Source organism: Durio zibethinus, chromosome 5 (assembly GCF_047325235.1).
Source record: "Durio zibethinus cultivar Kanyao isolate XHJ-2024 chromosome 5, ASM4732523v1, whole genome shotgun sequence".
In the NCBI taxonomy this organism is placed as follows: Eukaryota; Viridiplantae; Streptophyta; class Magnoliopsida; order Malvales; family Malvaceae; genus Durio; species Durio zibethinus.
Genome location: NC_143166.1, coordinates 34,657,879 through 34,676,897, shown reverse-complemented (window position 1 = coordinate 34,676,897; position 19,019 = coordinate 34,657,879). Strand labels below are relative to the sequence as shown.

The following is a 19,019-nucleotide window of genomic DNA, read 5'->3' as shown; positions in this document are numbered from 1 at the left end:
GCATATAGTAATTGCCCAATAGTTAATTCTATGTTTATGATTATTGAAACCTCTAAACTTGATTTTAAAATTTTATGAGAACTTTATTTCTCCACCATTGTGTAGCCTATATATCTCTATTATTTATCACTTTTAATTGGTCATAACATTTTCAATATAAAATAAATTCAAACTTTACTCATATGACTAATATGCCCATATACAATAAGAGTCCATAGTATATTTAACTCCAATTTTAAATATTTTCATAATCATTTTGTGACCAATATGTTCATATCTAGATCATTATATCAATACAAGTCATAAAACATGAATCCAAACAATCATTTTCATAAAATAGTATAAACAATAATTATAATATGAGTTCTACTCATATTTCATGCAAAAATTCATGATGAGTTTGCATTAGTTAAATCATTGATTGGCTAACTTTAAAGCTTACGGTTTTCACAAACCAACATTATTATCTAAGCCCATACATTAATATGGTATATAACTAACTACATCCTTGCCATTGTCATGAAACTATTGAAAACCTTGAAAACTTGCTCACTTTTTATTTTAACAGTCTGTAAAAGGCTATTTTTTCGAGTATAAGAAAAAATACCTTCATTGTTTTTAACTAATAATGTATTAATTGAATGATGGCATTCTATCTCCATAGTCCATATCTTTCTTATATGTATAAGAAAGAAAATTACATCCCATTCAGTTCATTTTCATAATATGGCAAACTATACCAATGTTCTCCGTGCCATCATAAAATGAAATTAAAAACATGCATGAATTGGTGCCTTTGGTACGTTGAATTTGCATATTCTTTTCTAATTTATAAATATGCCTAATTAGACATTGATGAGCATCCTTCAAAATGCTAGTAACTGATAATACTTCAATATTTTTTAATGGCATGCCTTTTCATTTAATCAATATCCCATATGCAAAAAGTAATAATGTTTTTTTGTAACCATTGATTAACTTTTTGATGACTTTTTATGATTTTCACTTTGTGATTGTTCACAATAAAATCTTATTTTGTAAAATTACTTCTAATGTAATACACCCAACAAGTAAAATACATGTTATACTACCCATGTTTCTGATAATAACCATTATTTGATTTATTATCTACCAATTAATCCATGAAATACCATATCTTAATAATAATTATTCACATATATCAATTTAATTTTAATTGGTTTTCATGAAAATTAAACTCTAGTTAAAATTTAAACCAATAATAAATTTTAAATATATATATCAACATTTGATTTATAAACGACTAATAAAGATAGAATTATACAAATAGTTTGACTCAACTTATTGTCTTAATTTTGGTGCCCTGATTTAATAATAAAACTAATCTTATAATCAAATCTTATTTTCTACATATATTCTCTACTTGCATCTAATTTCTCATGATAAATTTCTTTATCTATTTCTGATTGTTTTCATAGAAACTATGGGACAATTTGCCTGTTTTATATATAACCAAGAGATGATAATTAAACAATCAATCATTCCATTAGAATCTAATTTAATTCGTTACTTGATAACAAGTGATAATTTTTTTTTTTGTAAATCAATTCATATATTTCTCTTTTATGTTTTCAGGCTATATCCCATCCTAGTCTTTACAAGTATTGATTTTTCAAATAAATATAATACAATTTATTAAACCAAATTATGGAGTCAATTTTAGTATACACATAAACTTATGCAATGTAATCAATATTTTGCATATTTTGTTTTGATTTTACACACTAATGAAATAAACTGTAAACATGTTTATCTCATTCAGTCAATCTTTTTACCAGCAATATGCAAAAAATAAAATATATACCTCTAATGAAGATCTTTATAAAAATTAACATTTTGGTCCATAAACATATTAATCGTTTGATACCTTGAACCTTATCTAATAGTGATCTCTAAATCATGCCAAATTCTTTTCTTTATATCTTTTTCATGTGAAATATAAATTTCTCATAATTACCTTTAAATTGTTAGAAAAAATAAATAGGAGAAGAGAAATAATAGAAAAGAATTTTGGCTTTGAGGTATGAAAAACATTTTTTTAAAGGTAATTATGCATTTAGGATATAACAAAGCCTTAAACTCTCCAATTAGAAGCAGTAAAAATAATTATACTAAAAGATTTATTTATGATAAATGAATAAACATAAACTTCTATTTAGATGGTTATGACTTTCTATATAATCATAACATTTATGAATAATAATCTATTTATATTCAAATAGTTATGACTATTTATCATATGATAATTATTTTTGTTTAAACATAATTATTTAAAATATAAATAAACTTAATACAAAAATTAAATTTATTTATTAATAATTAAATATTTCTATCCAATATAAAGTGCACCACATTCTAAACTACCAACAGTATATAACTATAGTAATGGGTACATAATGGCTAGAGAAACTCATCAATGGAAAACTTACGTGGGGGTATACATGAAATACTTAAGAGGTGGAAAAATAGAGAAAACCCAGTTTAGAACCAGTTCGAAGTTGCAGTGTCCCGTATTGTTCACGAGATCAATATAAGTTATGTAACCAAATACAGCTACAAGGGAAGCAATGCCCGTAAAAGCCATTGTCATTAATGGGATTGCAAAAAGCAAGAAGTAAGCAACATCTTCTGCAAATGGATGAATGACCGCTGCCAAAAGAACCATATGTAGTAATTCATTTGTGTTACATTTGAATTAATAAATTATATGAGAGTACATATATATAGTTGATTATCATTATTCTTTTAAAGAATGCTAAATGCCATTCGGGTGGTTCTAGCTCATAGGTAATGGGCTCGATGGCAATAGAAGAATGGTGATGGGAGTGATAGCGAGAGTAAAGGTGATGGTGGTGCAGGGCCCAGTGAAGCCAATAATAGAAGAACTCAACAAGGCCCATATAGAGTAGAATTATGATTATAAATCCATCTGATCTTTATATAGGCAAGTAAGATACTCCTGTATTATCATATTCTCCAAGTAGGAAAGAAGTCCATTTAATATGATTTGGTCATCCCTACATGCCAAGTGCCAAACCATCCATCATTTTCATGATATTAGGCCCAAATTGAAAAGAGAAACAACACAGCTAATAATTAGGAGTAATTAACCAGTTGCTTTCTCTGTCAACTTGCTCAAACTCGATGCCCTTATCAACAATCCTGTTGTTTCTTTTGGCAGTTTTGTAACGAGAATAAGAAACCCATATCTGATTGTGAATGAATCTTGTGAGAAAAAATGGGAATATGAGGAAGTAAAAAAGGTCTACCTCCTTTTCTCCTTTACTCACGAAACAGTAAGTGCTGTGAACCACCCATGGAGCCAAAATATGATACTATCATACCATGCAAACAAATGCATCCAAGCAGTGAGTGTCATACATATATATGTATGTATGTCTATAGCATACTGCAGTTATTACCCGAAGGAAGAATTGTAAGAAAAAATAAATAAGGAAAAAGAAATAATAAAAAAAAAAATTTAGCTTTGAGCCATGAAAAATACTTTCTTAAAGGTAATTATGCCTTTATGATACAACAAAACCTCAAACTCTCCAATTAGAAGCAGTAAAAATAGTTATACTGAAATATTTATTTATAATAAATAAATAAACATAAACTTTTATTTAGATAGTTACGATATTTTGTATAATCATGATCTTTATAATAATAATCTATTACATTCAAATAGTTATGACTATCTATCATATAATAATTATTTGTATTCAAACATAATTATTTTAAATATGAATAAAATTAATATAAAAATTAATTTTATTCATCAATAATTAAATCTTTCTATCCAATATGGGATGCACCATATTCTAAACTATCAATAATTTTTCACTAGTTTGGAATGTTGGTGTTTAATTTTTACCTTTTACACAAATAAATATTATAAATACAAAAAGATATCTCTCGATTTAAACATTCAATTCACGAATATATCTTAGAATTCTAATGAAGTTGATGGTGTCCGCAGATTAAACCTTAACTTCTAGTGTTAGAATTGAAGATATAACACACATAATCTTTTTTTATTCTTCTGTCAAAAATTTATAATCACTTTTAGCAATATTATGACCATGTGCTTATTATATTCATAAACATTTACAAGAGAGATCCCAATTTTTCTTATTGAAGCGGAACTATTTTTATATTTATATAGGTAAAGTTTTCGTTATGTGTCCATTGCTTTAGACATTTAAAACTCCATTGAGAGTATAAAAACCCATCCTCCTCACGCAATGAATCATGCAAGTTTTTAAAATTTGAATGGATTTTACTAGTGCTTAATAGACACATAACAATAACTCATTTTACCCATTAAACTTTGTAATTAGAGGTTACTAATTTAAAGTGGGGTTCCCATTATTGGTGTCTAATAATGAGGGTTTAAATCCATTCTATTTGTAGTACTACCAACCAAATATCTTGAAATTTAATTTTCTTTTATTATAATTACTCTCACTTGAAATTGAATCTCTAATATAATCATTTCAAGCTAATATGTCCAAACTTTTCATTATACATATCATTTATATGCTCTAAACATTATTACTTCATTCTTATCATTTTAAGAAATAGTTGATTTTGGTTGTGATCACAACTCTATATTCATTAATTTCAACCATTCTATTTTCATACTTATATACATTTTTAATACAATTATACTTCTAGTACAATTTGATAAACTCAATGAATAAACCAAATGATTGTAGTCCTTTTAAGATTTTTAAGGACCTTTTTTTTATGATTTTATTTTAATAAGTGTTTAAACTTATTAATTTGATAATTTGCTCATAAAATTATACTAAAATCTTACAACACTATAATGGTAATTTTTATTTATTTTGATTCTTAACACTTCCACCATGTGCAAGTATGCATTCTTTTATTAAAGAATGTCTTATTCAATTATTCAATATATTATATATACTTAATCAAGTTGCTATTTTATTTATCAATTCATTATTTGGTGATTTTTTTTAAATAGAAAGCCTCCAAATCCACACTTAGTGAAAAATAACTAGTAAATATTTTAATATTTCTATAAAAGTTTCAAAACTTTTATATGTTAATCTAATATAAGAGTTTACATTAATAAGCAAATTTTAAATATAATCATATTTATATAGTCTTCTTTTAAGACTTTTATGTCAATTCATAAATATTTATATGAATCTATTTCATCATGGACACTATTAATAATTTTTTATTACCATGAGCAAAACCATTTTCATCACTTAAATGGATCAAATAGCATTTCTTTTGCTATTATAAAAGTTTTTATATTTATAAGATCTTTGAATCACTTATGGCTTTCAAAGTAAATATATTTTGAAATTTTCACTGTACAAAACCATAAATGATAACTCATTTGTATAATCCATGAATTAGACCATATATATAACAAAAAATTACCACAACGTGATCAAGATTGTGGCATCAATTTTGGTTTATGGTTATTCTAAGCCAACCATAATAATCCACATCACACCTACCAAGCATGTAGATTTGGCTATTGAAGTTATCTCATTTATAATGATAGCTTTTTGTGAAAATCAACTATCTCAAATGTTATCATGAGTTTCCAATGCATATATTAGTTACCTAGTAGTCAATTCCAAGTTCATGACTATTGAAACCTCTAAATTTGATTTCAATATTTTTTTATGAGAACTTTATTTCTCCACCATTGTGCAACTTATATATCTCTATTGTTTATCACTTTTAATTGGTCATAATATTTTCAAATATATGATAAATTCAAACTTTACTCATAAGACCAATATGCCTATGTAAAATAAGAGTCCATAGTATATTTAACTTCAATTTTAAATACTTTTACAATCATTTTATGATCTATATGTTCATATCTAAATCACCATATCAATATAAGTTATGAAATATAAATCTAAAGAATCATTTTCATAAAATAGAATAAACAATAATTACAATATTAGTTCTATTCATATTTTATGTAAAAATTCATGATAAATTTGCATTGATTAAATCATTGATTGGCTAACTCTAAGGTTTACGGCTTTCATAAACCAATATTATTATCTAAGCCTATATGTTAATATGGTGTATAACCAGCCACATCCTTACCATTTTCATGAAACTATTGAAAACCTTAGGAACTTGTTCACTTTTCATTTTAATAGCCTACAAAATGTCATTTTTTCAGGTGCAAGAAGCAAAAATATCTTCATTGTCTTTAACCCATAATATATTAATTGGATGATAGTATTCTATCTCCATAGTCAATATCTTTCTTACATGTATAAGAAAGAAAATTTTATCTCATTCAGTTCATTTTCATAATATATGACAAACTGCACCAATGTTCTCCATGCCATCACAAAATAGAGTTAAAGACATCTATGTATTGGTGCCTTTAGAACATTGAAATTTGCATGTTCTTTTTTAATTTAGAAACATGCCCAATTAGACATTGATGAGCATCCTTCAAAATACTAGTAATTGACAAATGCTTTAATATTTTTTTAAAGACATGCTTTTTCGTTTAATCAATATCTTATATGAAAAAAGCAATAATGCTTTTTTGTAACTATTGATTAACTCTTTGACTACTATTTATGATTTCAACTTTGTGATTGTTTATAATAAATTTTATTTTGTAAAATCACTTCTAGTATAATACACCTAGTAGGCAAAACTAATTGTCATACTACCCATTTTTTGATAATAACAATTATTTGGTTTATTTTTTTACCAATTAATCCATGAAACACCATATCTTAATAATAATTATTCACATATATCAATTTAATTTTAATTGATTTATGAAAATTGAACACAAGTCAAAATTTAAACCAATAATAAATTTAAAAAATATATATATCAACATTTGATTTATAAATGACTAACAAAGATAGAACCATATAAATAGCTTGACTCAACTTATTATCTCAATTTTGGTGCCATGATTTAAAAATAAAACTAATCTTGCAGTGAAATCTTATTTTCTGTATATATTCTTCACTTATATCTAATTTTTCATGGTAAATACCTTTATCTTTTTTCAATTGTTTTCATAGAAACCATAAGACAATTTGTCTATTCTATATATAACCAAGACATAACAATTAAATAATCAGCCCTTGCATTAAAACCCAATTTAATTCATTACTTTATAACAAATAATAATTCTTTTCATCGCAAATCAATTCATGTTTTTCTCTTTTATGTTTTCAGGCTATTTTTCATCACAATCTTTATAAGTATTGATTTTTCAAATAGATATAATCCAATTCGTTAAACCTAATTGTGGAGTTAATTTCAGTTTATGCATAAACTTATGCAGTATAATCAATAATTTACATATTGTGTTTTAACTTTATATACTAATGAAATAAATTGTTAACGTGTTTATCGTATTCAACAAATCTTTTTACTAGCAATTATGTAAAAAATAAAATGCATATCTCTAATAAAGATCTTTATAAAAATTAACATTTTGGTCCATAGAAACATTAATCTTTTGAAACATTGAGCCTTCTTTAATACTGATCTCCAAATCATGCCAATTTTTTCTTTTTTTGTATCTTCCTTATGTAAAATATAACTTTATCATAATTGCCTGTAAATTATTAGAAAAAAATAAAAAAGAGAAGAGAAATAATAGAAAAAAATTTTGGCTTTGAGGTGTGAAGAACATTTTCTTAATAACAATTATGCCTTTAGGATATAATAAAATCTCAAACTCTTCAATTGGAAACAATGAAAATAGTTATATTAAAAGATTTATTTATAATGAATAAACATACATAAATTTTTATTCAGATGATTATGACCTTTTGTATAATTATAACATTTTGTATAATCATGATCTTTATAAATAATAATTTATTTATATTCAAATATTTATAAACATCTGTTATATGATAATTATTTATGTTCAAACATAATTATTTAAAATATAAATAAAATTAATATAAAAATTAATTTTATTTGTCAATAATTAAATTTTTTTATCTAATGTAAGATGCATCATATTCTAAATTACCAACAAAAATAATGAACAATCAATAAAGCAGTACTTTGAAGTTCCCAAGAGGTTTCCACGGCCAGTTAGTGAGAACTCCAGGTTTAGTAGCCAATATTTCTCAGCTGCTTATTTCTTCGTTTTCCCCACACTCCCACGGTTTATATGCCACTTGGTGGCAATTCGTTAGTTGAAAGAGTTAGGACCTGATATGAAAAGTTTCTCACAAGGTAGTTGGGGTGGGGATATATTTTTGTTCAATTAGAAAATTATTAAGGAACGAGCTTTCAAACCTAGAAAAACACAAAATCCCTGCAAGATTTTCTACGTCCTAATATTAAACTGGCGCTGGCCTGATATGATATATATTTTTTATATTACCATTAAATCATAAATTAAAATGCTATTAATGAGTAAAATTAAAAGTTAAAAACATTTTTAAAAATAAATTAAAGTTAATTTTTATCACGATTTTTAATTTTTTAAAATTTATTCATTAATAATGTGATAATATGTGAATTAATAACAATATATAAAATATAAATCTTATATAAAATATACCCAACCCACATTATTAATGCCGTGACAGTTTTTTTACTGTAAAACTTACAAAAACTGATTTTTTTTTCTTGACAAAAGCTAGCAAATTAACTCTTTTAAATCTACTTTAAAAAAAAAAAAAACTCTTTGAAGTATAATTAATTAAATAAAAAAGATTGAATAAAGATGTTATTCATTTTAACTTAATTTACTCTGAGTAAAATAATAATCCTAATTAACATTAAGCAAAATGCATATTCTCGTCTTTTTTCATATAATGTTACTAATTTATCTTTTACTGTTAGAGAAAGAGAAATAAAATATCAAACATCAAACATGAATTTTGGCCAAAAAAAATCAAACATGAATATACATAATCAACTATATTTATTTAAATTTTAAGTGAAATTTTAAGTCAAAATATCATATACTAGTTTGCAGAAACTGATACACCATAGCCAAACAAATTTGGACGTCCTAAGTTCGATTAAAGAAAGAAATATAAGCTGGATAATTAGCGTTAATTTGATACCGACCCGAAATCCAAGTCCCAACCTTCCATTTCAATTGCCTGAAACCTTGATGCTAAGTGGTGGTGTTGAGCTGTTTACAAATGGTAAAAATCTGAAAGCATTAAAAAAAAATCGGTTAACGATAATGGTTAAAAATTTTTCTGACGTTTACAATCCAAAACTTAAATCAGTGCTTACTTAAAAAGTGAAAATGAGAAAAAGGCTAGGCAAGCATAAAAGCTGGAGTTCCAGTTGATGTAGGAACTATATTTATACTTTTGCGATGGAACTTTAGATCTAGATAACTCGAATATTACATATTATGAAGATCATTATAACGTGTTATGCTTCCACAATCAAAAGGAAAAGACCATTTTTACTAATTACGCTTCCACAATCAAAATGAAATATAATATTACATTCTTTTTCCTTTATGCTTGTTGGTGTTCCAGGGGTTTCTTTTCAAGTTCCAGGAGATGATGATGCAAGCTGGGTTGAGGTATAGTGCGACTTATCAAATATATTGGGTCATATGGGATTCCTTCGTTCTCTCGTCAGATCAAGATATCCCTTGTTTCGCCCCAAAAAAATTGATTGAAAATTTGTATCGTGAAGTGTAATGAAGTGCAATTAGAGATCCATTTCATGAGGGTGTATCCAGATTAATATTTTCAATTAAAATGATTTATGATTGACTTGGTTGGACCGATAAAATAAAGTATCCAGGCTCTGTTTAGAAAAAAACCCAATCATATATATATATATATATATATATATATATATATATATATATATTACAACATACATAGTTATCATATAATAATTATCATAACATATAAATCCGTAAATCTATACTTAGATTTAACAAATGAAGTCCTCACTAATTTTTTTTAATTAGGTATGATTGATCACCTAAGGAATCTATCATCTTAAGGAGCTCTTGAGCTTGACTAAAGATCCATAAAAGAATAGGTTTGATTCTACTAATCAGAATAGGGTTCAAGAGTTCGGTTACATGTGAGAAAGGTTATAGCACCCTCAGATACCCATCCAAAGGATGGTACCATATTATTTTAAATTTATCCTAAGATCTTGAGTCTAATGGTTTTAAAATTTTTATGTTAAATATTGAAAATAATTTATAAGATTCTTCCATCAATTTAGTAGAACTCTTAAAAATTTTTCATCACTTCAAGAGTATTCAAAGATCCCGTTTGTTTCCTTGAAGAGGTTCCGTCATCGAAAAAAATTTTGTTAGTTTTATTTTTTGTTGAAAATATATCTAATTATTACACCATTTGGGCCAAATTAGAAATATTTTCTTGTTTTGAATTTTTAAATTTTTCTACCATTTGGGCCTATTTAAAAAAAATTTTAATTTTTTCTTGAAAATTAAAAAAAAATAATATGACAATTATTTTTATTGAAATTTCATTTAAATTATTCCATCATTTGGACTAAATTTAGAGAAAATTTCTCACCTAGAGATTTCTTAAGAATTTACCATTTGAAATTCTTAAGAATCTCATCCTTAGATAATTATCACATATTTTCAACCAAATTTTATTATTTGAAATCTCATCCAAAGGACGGTACCATATTATTTTAAATTTATCTTAGGGTCTTGAATCTAATGATTTTAAATTTTTATGTTAAATATTGAAAATAATTTATAAGATTCTTCCATCAATCTGGTAGAACTCTTAAAAATATTTCCTCACCTTAAGAGTATTCAATGATTCCATTTGTTTTCCTTGAAGAGGCTCCGTCATCGGAAAAAATTTTGTTAGTTTTATTTTTTTGTTGAAAATATATCTAATTATTTCACCATTTGGGCCAAATTAAAAATATTTTTTTTTTTTGAATTTTTAAAATTTTCTACCATTTGTGCCTATTTAGAATTTTTTTTTAATTTTTTTTCTTGGAAAGAAAATAATATGACAATTATTTTTATTGAAATTTCATCTAAATTATTCCATCATTTGAGCCAAATTTAGAAAAAATTTCTCATCTAGAGATTTATTAGGAATTAACCATTTGAAATTCCTAAAAATCTCATCTTTCGATAATTATAACATATTTTCAACCAAATTTTATTATTTGAAAAAGAATATAATTATTTGTATTGAAATTTCATCTAAATTATTTCACCATTTAGGTCAAATTTAGAGGAAATTTCTCACCTAGAGATTTCTTAGGAACTTACCATTTGAAATTTATAAGAATCTCATCCTTGGATAATTTGTATTTAATTCCAAATATTTTTATACTTTTATATTTTATATTTTTATTTTTATATTTTTTTGTTTGAAAATAAATATTAGTTATTGTTATTAAAACTTTATCTAAATTATTCTACCATTTGTGAAAAATTTAGACAAAATTTCTCACCTAGGAATTTTATAAAAATTTACCATTTGAAATTTCTATAAATTTCATCATTGGATAAGTAATATTTATTCTCAAATTTTATTTTATTTTATTTTCTAAATTTAATCATGAAAGAAAAGAAAAAAATACTAAAAAGGAAAAAAAACTAAGAAAAATACTAAATAAAAACCAAAGAAAAATAAAAAACGACTCGACTGACGGCTAAATCGGCTCGACTGCAGGTACAAACGACGGCTCGAAGATGTGGCTCAGGGATACGGCTGGTTGGAATATGAGTCGGTCAAATGGGTTGGCATTCGAGTCAGGTTGCCCAAATGAAAACACACGGATCTTGGGTTGATTTAAATGCCAAAACGATGTCGTTTTGAGAAAGTTATAAAAGCCCAAGTTTTAGCCTTCTGTTTCAGATCTCTCATTTATCTTCTCTTTCTTCCCTTTCTCTTCTCTTCCCTCTCTTTAAAAATCGGATAAACTCCGGTTGAACTTCAACTAGATTCTGAGGAATACCATCGGAATCTGGGTTAGGTTGTTGGACGATCGTAAAAAAATTCAACATTCATCAAAAATTTCACTGGATTCTGGGAATCCTGTCGAAAAATTCAACCAGCACCAAAAAATTTCGTCGAAATCTAAAAATTTTTCAAAAAATTTTTCAAAAATAATTCTAAAATTTTTTCTTTCTCTCTGCTTACTGTGTTTTGTGTTTCTGGGTTTCTCAAACTTGCCTAGGATCTGTATTTATAGGACTTTAAGACCATATAATCCAAATCTAAGTACAAGTCCCAATTTGCTTCTGTCATTAACCTTGTTCAACCTCTTCCAATCCACTTTAAACTCTTCAATCCAGTTTCATGCAAACTAAACCACCTTTTTCTTTTTATTTTATTTTTATTATTTTTTAATTTTTTAATTAATATCCTATTATCTTAAAATAAAATAAATAATAATAATAATAATATCAAAATAAAAACCAAAATAAAATTAAAATTTAAAAAAAAATAGTTGGGCCTATCACTTGGATCCCATTGAATCGGGCCCAATAGGCTTAGGCCCGGGCCCTATTAAATTGGACCCAATGGGTTTTGGCCCATACCAAGTAGTGTGTCTATAATAATTGCTGACATGAATGCTTACGTGGACACTTTTTTTTTTCGACACGTAAGATAAATCTTAAAAATTCTCATTATGATAACACATAAAATATTTATTAATTGTAAATTATTTATAAAAAATATATTTTAAAAATTATTAAATTATCTAAAATTTTAAATTTTAATCAAAAATCAATTTAAATTCTAATGAAATTCTTTTATCATGTATATCACTTTTATCTTAATTTAAAATTTATTTTAAAATAATTTATCCTTTCTAATTTATCTACAATTAACATGAGTATTTAATTACCATAACAAACTTAAATTAAATTGTGAAATATTAATGCATGTAAATCTGGGGACAATTAATCTAAATATGTATTATATATGTTTTTATATTGCATATACCCACAAAAAGATATTTTATATGTTTCATTATGCCAAAAATAAAAATAAAATTTATGTTTTTCATATTAAACAAGTAATAAATCTTTAATCATGTTACTTATAAACTGCTTAAATAAGAAATATATATATTTTATTGTTTGAAGCCTTGATAAGTATTTTGTTTTTTATACTTATAATTTGGGGCATGATTTGCTGGATAAAAAAAATGAAAATAATAGGCAAAGTATGACCTTGTGTCAAGACATAGCCACTTTGCCAATAGAAAAATAAGTGTATTACTTCTAAAAGTTATCATAATTACATAAGACAAATTTTTTTGTCATAAAAAAATGCTTACAAAAAAAAAATAATAAGTGTGAGTATTCTAACTTATTATTTTTAAATGGTTATATATGATAATAACTAATGTAATATCAGATAAAAATATTAAGATATAAAACATAAAAAAAAACTATCAGATAAAGATATAAAATATTAAAATTTAAATATTATTATCTGATTAAATATTATTTATAGATAAATTTCTTATTTGAATAAAATATATCTATTATATAACTTGATTCTTTATCGTCTTTCCATTCAATTTATTTTCCAAGCAATACTCCATCTTTTCACAGATTTTAACACTATTCTTTTATTGCTTTTCCATTTGAAGTGATTTTTTTTTTCTTTTCACAAGCTTTCATATTACTGTCATATTATCATTTCACATCATGTTATTAAAATGCACGTTGCTTTCTTTCCATGGGAATGAAGAGTACAAATTTTCTTATGTTCTAAATAAATTAGCATTTACTTTTTACTTGACAGTTTTGGCAAAAAGAGGTTGTAGTTTTGAGACAACAACTACAAAAGTTGTATGAAAACCATCTATACATATTTCCAGTTGTAAGGTATCATTAAATTTCATCATCATTATATGTCAATTTAAGTAAAATTTACTAAAATATTTTTAAATAAGTAACTTTTAAAACATAATCGTTTGGATATTTACTTCTTTTTTTCTTTTCATTTTTTTCAATTGAAGGTAAGTTTGATTATTATTAATATTCCATCATAGGTACAAGTTAATTGTCAATGTATCGAACGAGCTTAGCAATGCACTATTTGTCCTTTTTTATGGAAAAGCTAATCAAATTCTAGAGTATATAGTTGAACAATTGTTTCAAATGAAAAATGAGATTATATCATATTTAAAATAATTTTCTAAATTTGTATGAATATCATTGTTATTTAATTAAATTTCTATAAAACTCATTCACAAGAATATGAAGATGCCAAAGTGGAAAAAATATTGGAATAGTTGATAAGCCGTTCATATATTTTTGAAGTAGAACTCAATGATTACAATTTTTTTCATAAAAGTTCAAGATTGACTGTTACACATATTCATGAGATATTTAACGTAGAGGAAAATTGGTATTTACTTGAAAAATACAAAAGGTAAGTAGTTTAGTACGTTTTATTAAAACTTTTTGCCAATAATTTTCTTAAATAATTGTTTATAATTTAATACTATTATTTAAAATTTAAAATTATTTCATTTCAATTTTTACAGGAACATAATTTCATATTAGATGTCAACCTCAAAACAATTGAAAGGAACAAAGTTTTGAAAAGCCATATAGATGTTAAAGATTATGATATTACTGAAACTCCTACAAAGAAAATATGTACACGGGAGTAAGTTATCACGTATATTATTGAAATATTTAAAATCATTATTTCTCTTAAATAAATAGAACTTATCTTAAAATTATATAAATTTACAGGTGTATAAAAATGATAAAAAAAGTTGGAGATCATGCAAATTGAATTAAGTTCATTTGAAGTGATAAGACTTTTAGTTTCTATTTTAATATTTTGTTGGCATAATTAATAATATTTTTTACAATATCTTCTGGACATTTTTTCTTCCTCCAATATTGTTTATCATATATTTTAAAGTTTATTAATTTGTTAATTAAAATTTTTATTTTTATTTTGATTTAATATTTTTAATTATAATATTTATAATATATATTTTTTTTGAACATGTTAATAATTTAATAATATTAATTTTTATTTTTATTTAAATTTAAATAAAATTAAAATAATCTGTGCACCGTATGACTAGCAAGCTAGTTGGTAATATATTTATGATTACCACCTATATCATAATCATAATTTTTTTTAATTATAAATATAAATAAGAGCTATTTCAAACTGTTAATAATCAAAAAATATGGAAAATATGTTGAATATTTGATGAAAAACATGAAAGAAAAAGAAAAAGGAATTAAATTAAAATAAAAAGAAAATGAAATCATAGCAAAAAGACATGGTATTAGGTCATTTGTCCTATATGCACAAATCAAAATCGGACAAATCTTTACTCGAAGTAGAGCATAAACCTAAAAAAATTAGGGAAATTAGGGTTAACATCGTAGGCAAAAATTGAGCTGGCAGTTAACAATCCAATCAAGGGTAACAAGTTGAAATCTCCATGTGTTAGTTGGTGGTCAATTAAAATAATCGAATTGATATAGATCCCAAAAATTCAGATTAAACCGACATATCACTTCAACTAAAATAACCAAATTACAACCACTTAATAACTAACTTACACTCTAAAAAAAAAAAAAAAAAAAAGAGAATTTTAAACGCACCTACGTTTTTGCTTTATACACCTTATTTTTTTTCAAAATTTTTTGCAAGTAAAATTATTAAAATATCAATTTCACAAATTTTATTTCTAAAAAATAATAATACATCTCAAAATTACAGTACCAATAAGTTATAACACTTCTTAGGAATACATTTTCAAGAGTGGTGGAATCGAAATTTTATGAAAACTTTAAAAAATTTTATTAAAATTATTTGTAAATAATTGTAATTAAAAAAGTTATTTTTAAAAAAATATAAATTTTAAAATTAATAAAAAATTACTTTTACTATTTTCATCTTAGAGAAAGAATAATATCTTATGAGACCTTAATTAAATTAAAGATAAAATATCAAATATAATTTTTTTATAGATTTAAAATTTATTATTTTGTAATAAATATTTTTTGTAGTGATTATTAAATTTTTATAATAATTTTAATTAAACTGAATTCCCTAAAAAAGTCTCTTCATCTACTTATCATGATGAATTTCTCCAATTAACATATGAAATTTTGATAAATTATATAGTATTTAGTACTATTACTTATACTGCCTCTTTATTCATAAGTAGGCGATGCTAATAAAAAAAAATATTCAATTTCAAATTAGTTCTAATTCTTCCAACACATTTCCTATTGATTCTCAAATTTGTATGAAACCGAAAATATGGCAATGGTGATTTTATAGCATTTTGACAAAATTGTATAGTATTTAATAGTATTATTTATATAGTTTTAAGGAGTTTCAGCTTTTATGTATTAATCAAACTTGATAATTTTTTCATCACCCTTTTAACATCAAGAAATAAAATATTTGATTAGAACTTTATAAGATTTTATTTTTTCTAAAATTAAAATAGTAAAAGTGATTTTTAATTAATTTTAAAATTTATGATTTTTTTAGTAATAAATTTTTATTACATTAATTTATAAATAATTTTAACAAAATTTCTTTTTTTATAATTTTCCATAAGTTTTCAATTTTTTCTCTTGAAAATAATTTTTTGAGAAGTGTTATAATTTTTTAAAAATAATGGATATTCAAAAACTAATAAAAAATATTTAAATAATTTCATTTAAAAATTAAAAACAGAGATATATTTGAAAAAAAAAAAGATAAGATGTATTTAAAACTCTCAAAAAAAGAATCTATTTTATCCTCTGAACATTAAAATGCCCCTAACCAACAACAACCTAGCATTCATGCCCTGCTCAACCTTCCCTCGAAAAATAAAATAACAGTCACATCATTGCCATACAAAATATGGGACCAAATAGTGACATCCCGTTGGTCTTAGTAGATTCTTGGCACCACTGTCGGTAAAGTTATTTGCGAGTTACAATAAAATGCGAAAATATTGAGTTTTTGGTAATAAATTCCAATCCTGTGATTGGAGTTCTTAGAATATAGGGGCCTTAAGGGAAGGCATTTTAGATTTGGATAAGGGATTTTCAATTTGGCTTTAGGGTTTGTAGAAAAGATTTTGGGGATTTAGTAGCAAATCAAATGATACATTAATATATTTAATTATAAAAAATAAATAAAATTAATAATTGAATTAAAATTAAATTAAAACAATATGAAGATTAAATTTAAATAATAATAGAGAAATTAAATTTTTAAATTTTAAAAAATAAATTTTAGCATAATTTAACCCTCTTTCCTCATTTAATTTCCCATTTGTCTTCTCATCTAACTCCATTCTTTTTTTTTTTTTTAATGTCTCCAATAACCAAAAAAAATTGACCCTTATGATTCAATGTACATGAATTTTTTATATAATTGACCCTTATGATTCAATGTACATGAATTTTTTATATAATTGTACTTTTATGTTTCAACATTCCATTATTTTTGTCTCTCTTTCTATTTCTTCATTTAATTTCTCATCTGTCCTTCCATCCATCCCTATCTTTTTGTTTGCTAAATGTTGTCAATAACTTTAAAAAATCAAATCCCTCTCATATTTAAAAAAAAAAAACAGCTGTCAGGCGAAGAAGAATAGACAATTAGTCCCAAAATTTTAATTTTACAGGAAAATTAAATTCTTTCATATTAAAAATCTTTTTTAAAAATTAGTATTTTCAAATACTCATATAGAGTAATATTTAATAATAATAATTTTTTATTTTTTTCTAAAATATATCAAATCTATAATAAAAAAATTTAGATACAACATATAAAAATAACTTATATGTATAAAATATATATATATATATATATTAAGTGCATAATATTATTTTTTGCATGTAACAATTTAAAAAAAAGAACATGAAGGATATAATATGAAGAAAGGTTGGTTGAAAAAAAAAAGAAAATAATCATAATTAAATATTTGTCAATTCGATTTTAGTTATTATAATACTCGCATATATTTTAAACTTAAATTTATATGTTTGTGAAAATATATTGATAATAATCTTATTTATTTTAAATTAAAAATCATTCATAAGAAGTAAACCTAATTTAAAAAGTTGTAATGTTTAAATACAAATAATTTTGTTATTATATATTCAATAGATATATAAAATAAAGAATAATATCTAAAAATATAACATACTTAGGTTTGATGGGTAGTTTTGTAATTGTTGGGGTGGATTGTCCATTTTTCAAACTAATAAACTTATGTTAAAATATTATATTCAAAACTAAAGGACTTTGATGGAATTTACCCAATTATTTTCTATGTAAAATGTGATTTTAGTTAAATAATTTTCTAATGTAAAATGTGATTTTAGTTTGCTTTTGCAGCCATTTTTCTTGTCTTTTCTTTTTTCTTTTTTTTTTTTCTAATGTAAACTGCAACAAGTTGTGCAGGTAAGCATTGATATCTAATTATAGTTCATACCTAGTTCTATCTAAACTTAGGCATATTTATCCTTATAGTAATTCTTCAAAATTTTCGTATAGTTTTTATTTGCACCCCAAAATTACATTCTACAATCTATTTTTTAACAACTTACATTCAAATTTCATAAACTTATTCCTATATGCATGTAAAAGGTAGGACGATTCCTTCAGAGAATAAACTCCAAAAACTCATTTATGGTGGCAACCTGTTCATCATCAAAATTGCTCATAATTTGCGTTAAGTTATGATTGAAGACTGTGAACCTTTCGAGACAGCGCCTTTGTTGGATGCCAAGTGCTTTAAATGAAAAATTAACTCTAGCCTGTCAGTTTTTTGGTAGAGTTGTGTGTGTTCACTGTTTCAGAATTCAGATAGGCTGTTCTGATAGTAACCATATAACTTATGTCCTCCTATCTCATTTTTTAGTTAGATTCAGACATCATTACAACCAAGTTTTCTGGTCAGATGTCTGAATTCGGATTCAGGAAGTGCTATTTTTGTTTTACAACTTATTACTTGTTTTT

General features: G+C 24.4%; 1 protein-coding gene and 1 pseudogene across 1 annotated transcript; one reads left to right on the top strand and one right to left on the bottom strand.

The window, feature by feature from the left end:
* Positions 1-1,460: 1,460 nt before the first annotated feature.
* LOC111281732 (very-long-chain aldehyde decarbonylase CER1-like) lies at positions 1,461-9,155 on the bottom strand (annotated as a pseudogene).
* A 20-nt stretch (positions 9,156-9,175) lies between these two features.
* On the top strand, positions 9,176-14,685 carry LOC149518986 (uncharacterized). The gene is made up of 6 exons (XM_089760439.1): positions 9,176-9,209; positions 9,558-9,604; positions 13,809-13,891; positions 14,059-14,142; positions 14,364-14,441; positions 14,601-14,685. The coding sequence occupies exons 1-6, from the start codon at positions 9,176-9,178 to the stop codon at positions 14,683-14,685; spliced, it is 411 nt and encodes a 136-aa protein (XP_089616565.1).
* Positions 14,686-19,019: the final 4,334 nt, after the last annotated feature.

Excerpts from the sequence above, each read along its gene's own strand:
- LOC149518986 (XM_089760439.1), top strand. The coding sequence starts at position 9,176 with ATGCTAAGTGGTGGTGTTGAGCTGTTTACAAATG. Across the intron at positions 9,210-9,557 it reads TGTTGAGCTGTTTACAAATG|GGGTTTCTTTTCAAGTTCCA; the intron begins GTAAAAATCTGA and ends TTGGTGTTCCAG. Across the intron at positions 9,605-13,808 it reads ATGATGCAAGCTGGGTTGAG|TTTTGGCAAAAAGAGGTTGT; the intron begins GTATAGTGCGAC and ends TTTACTTGACAG.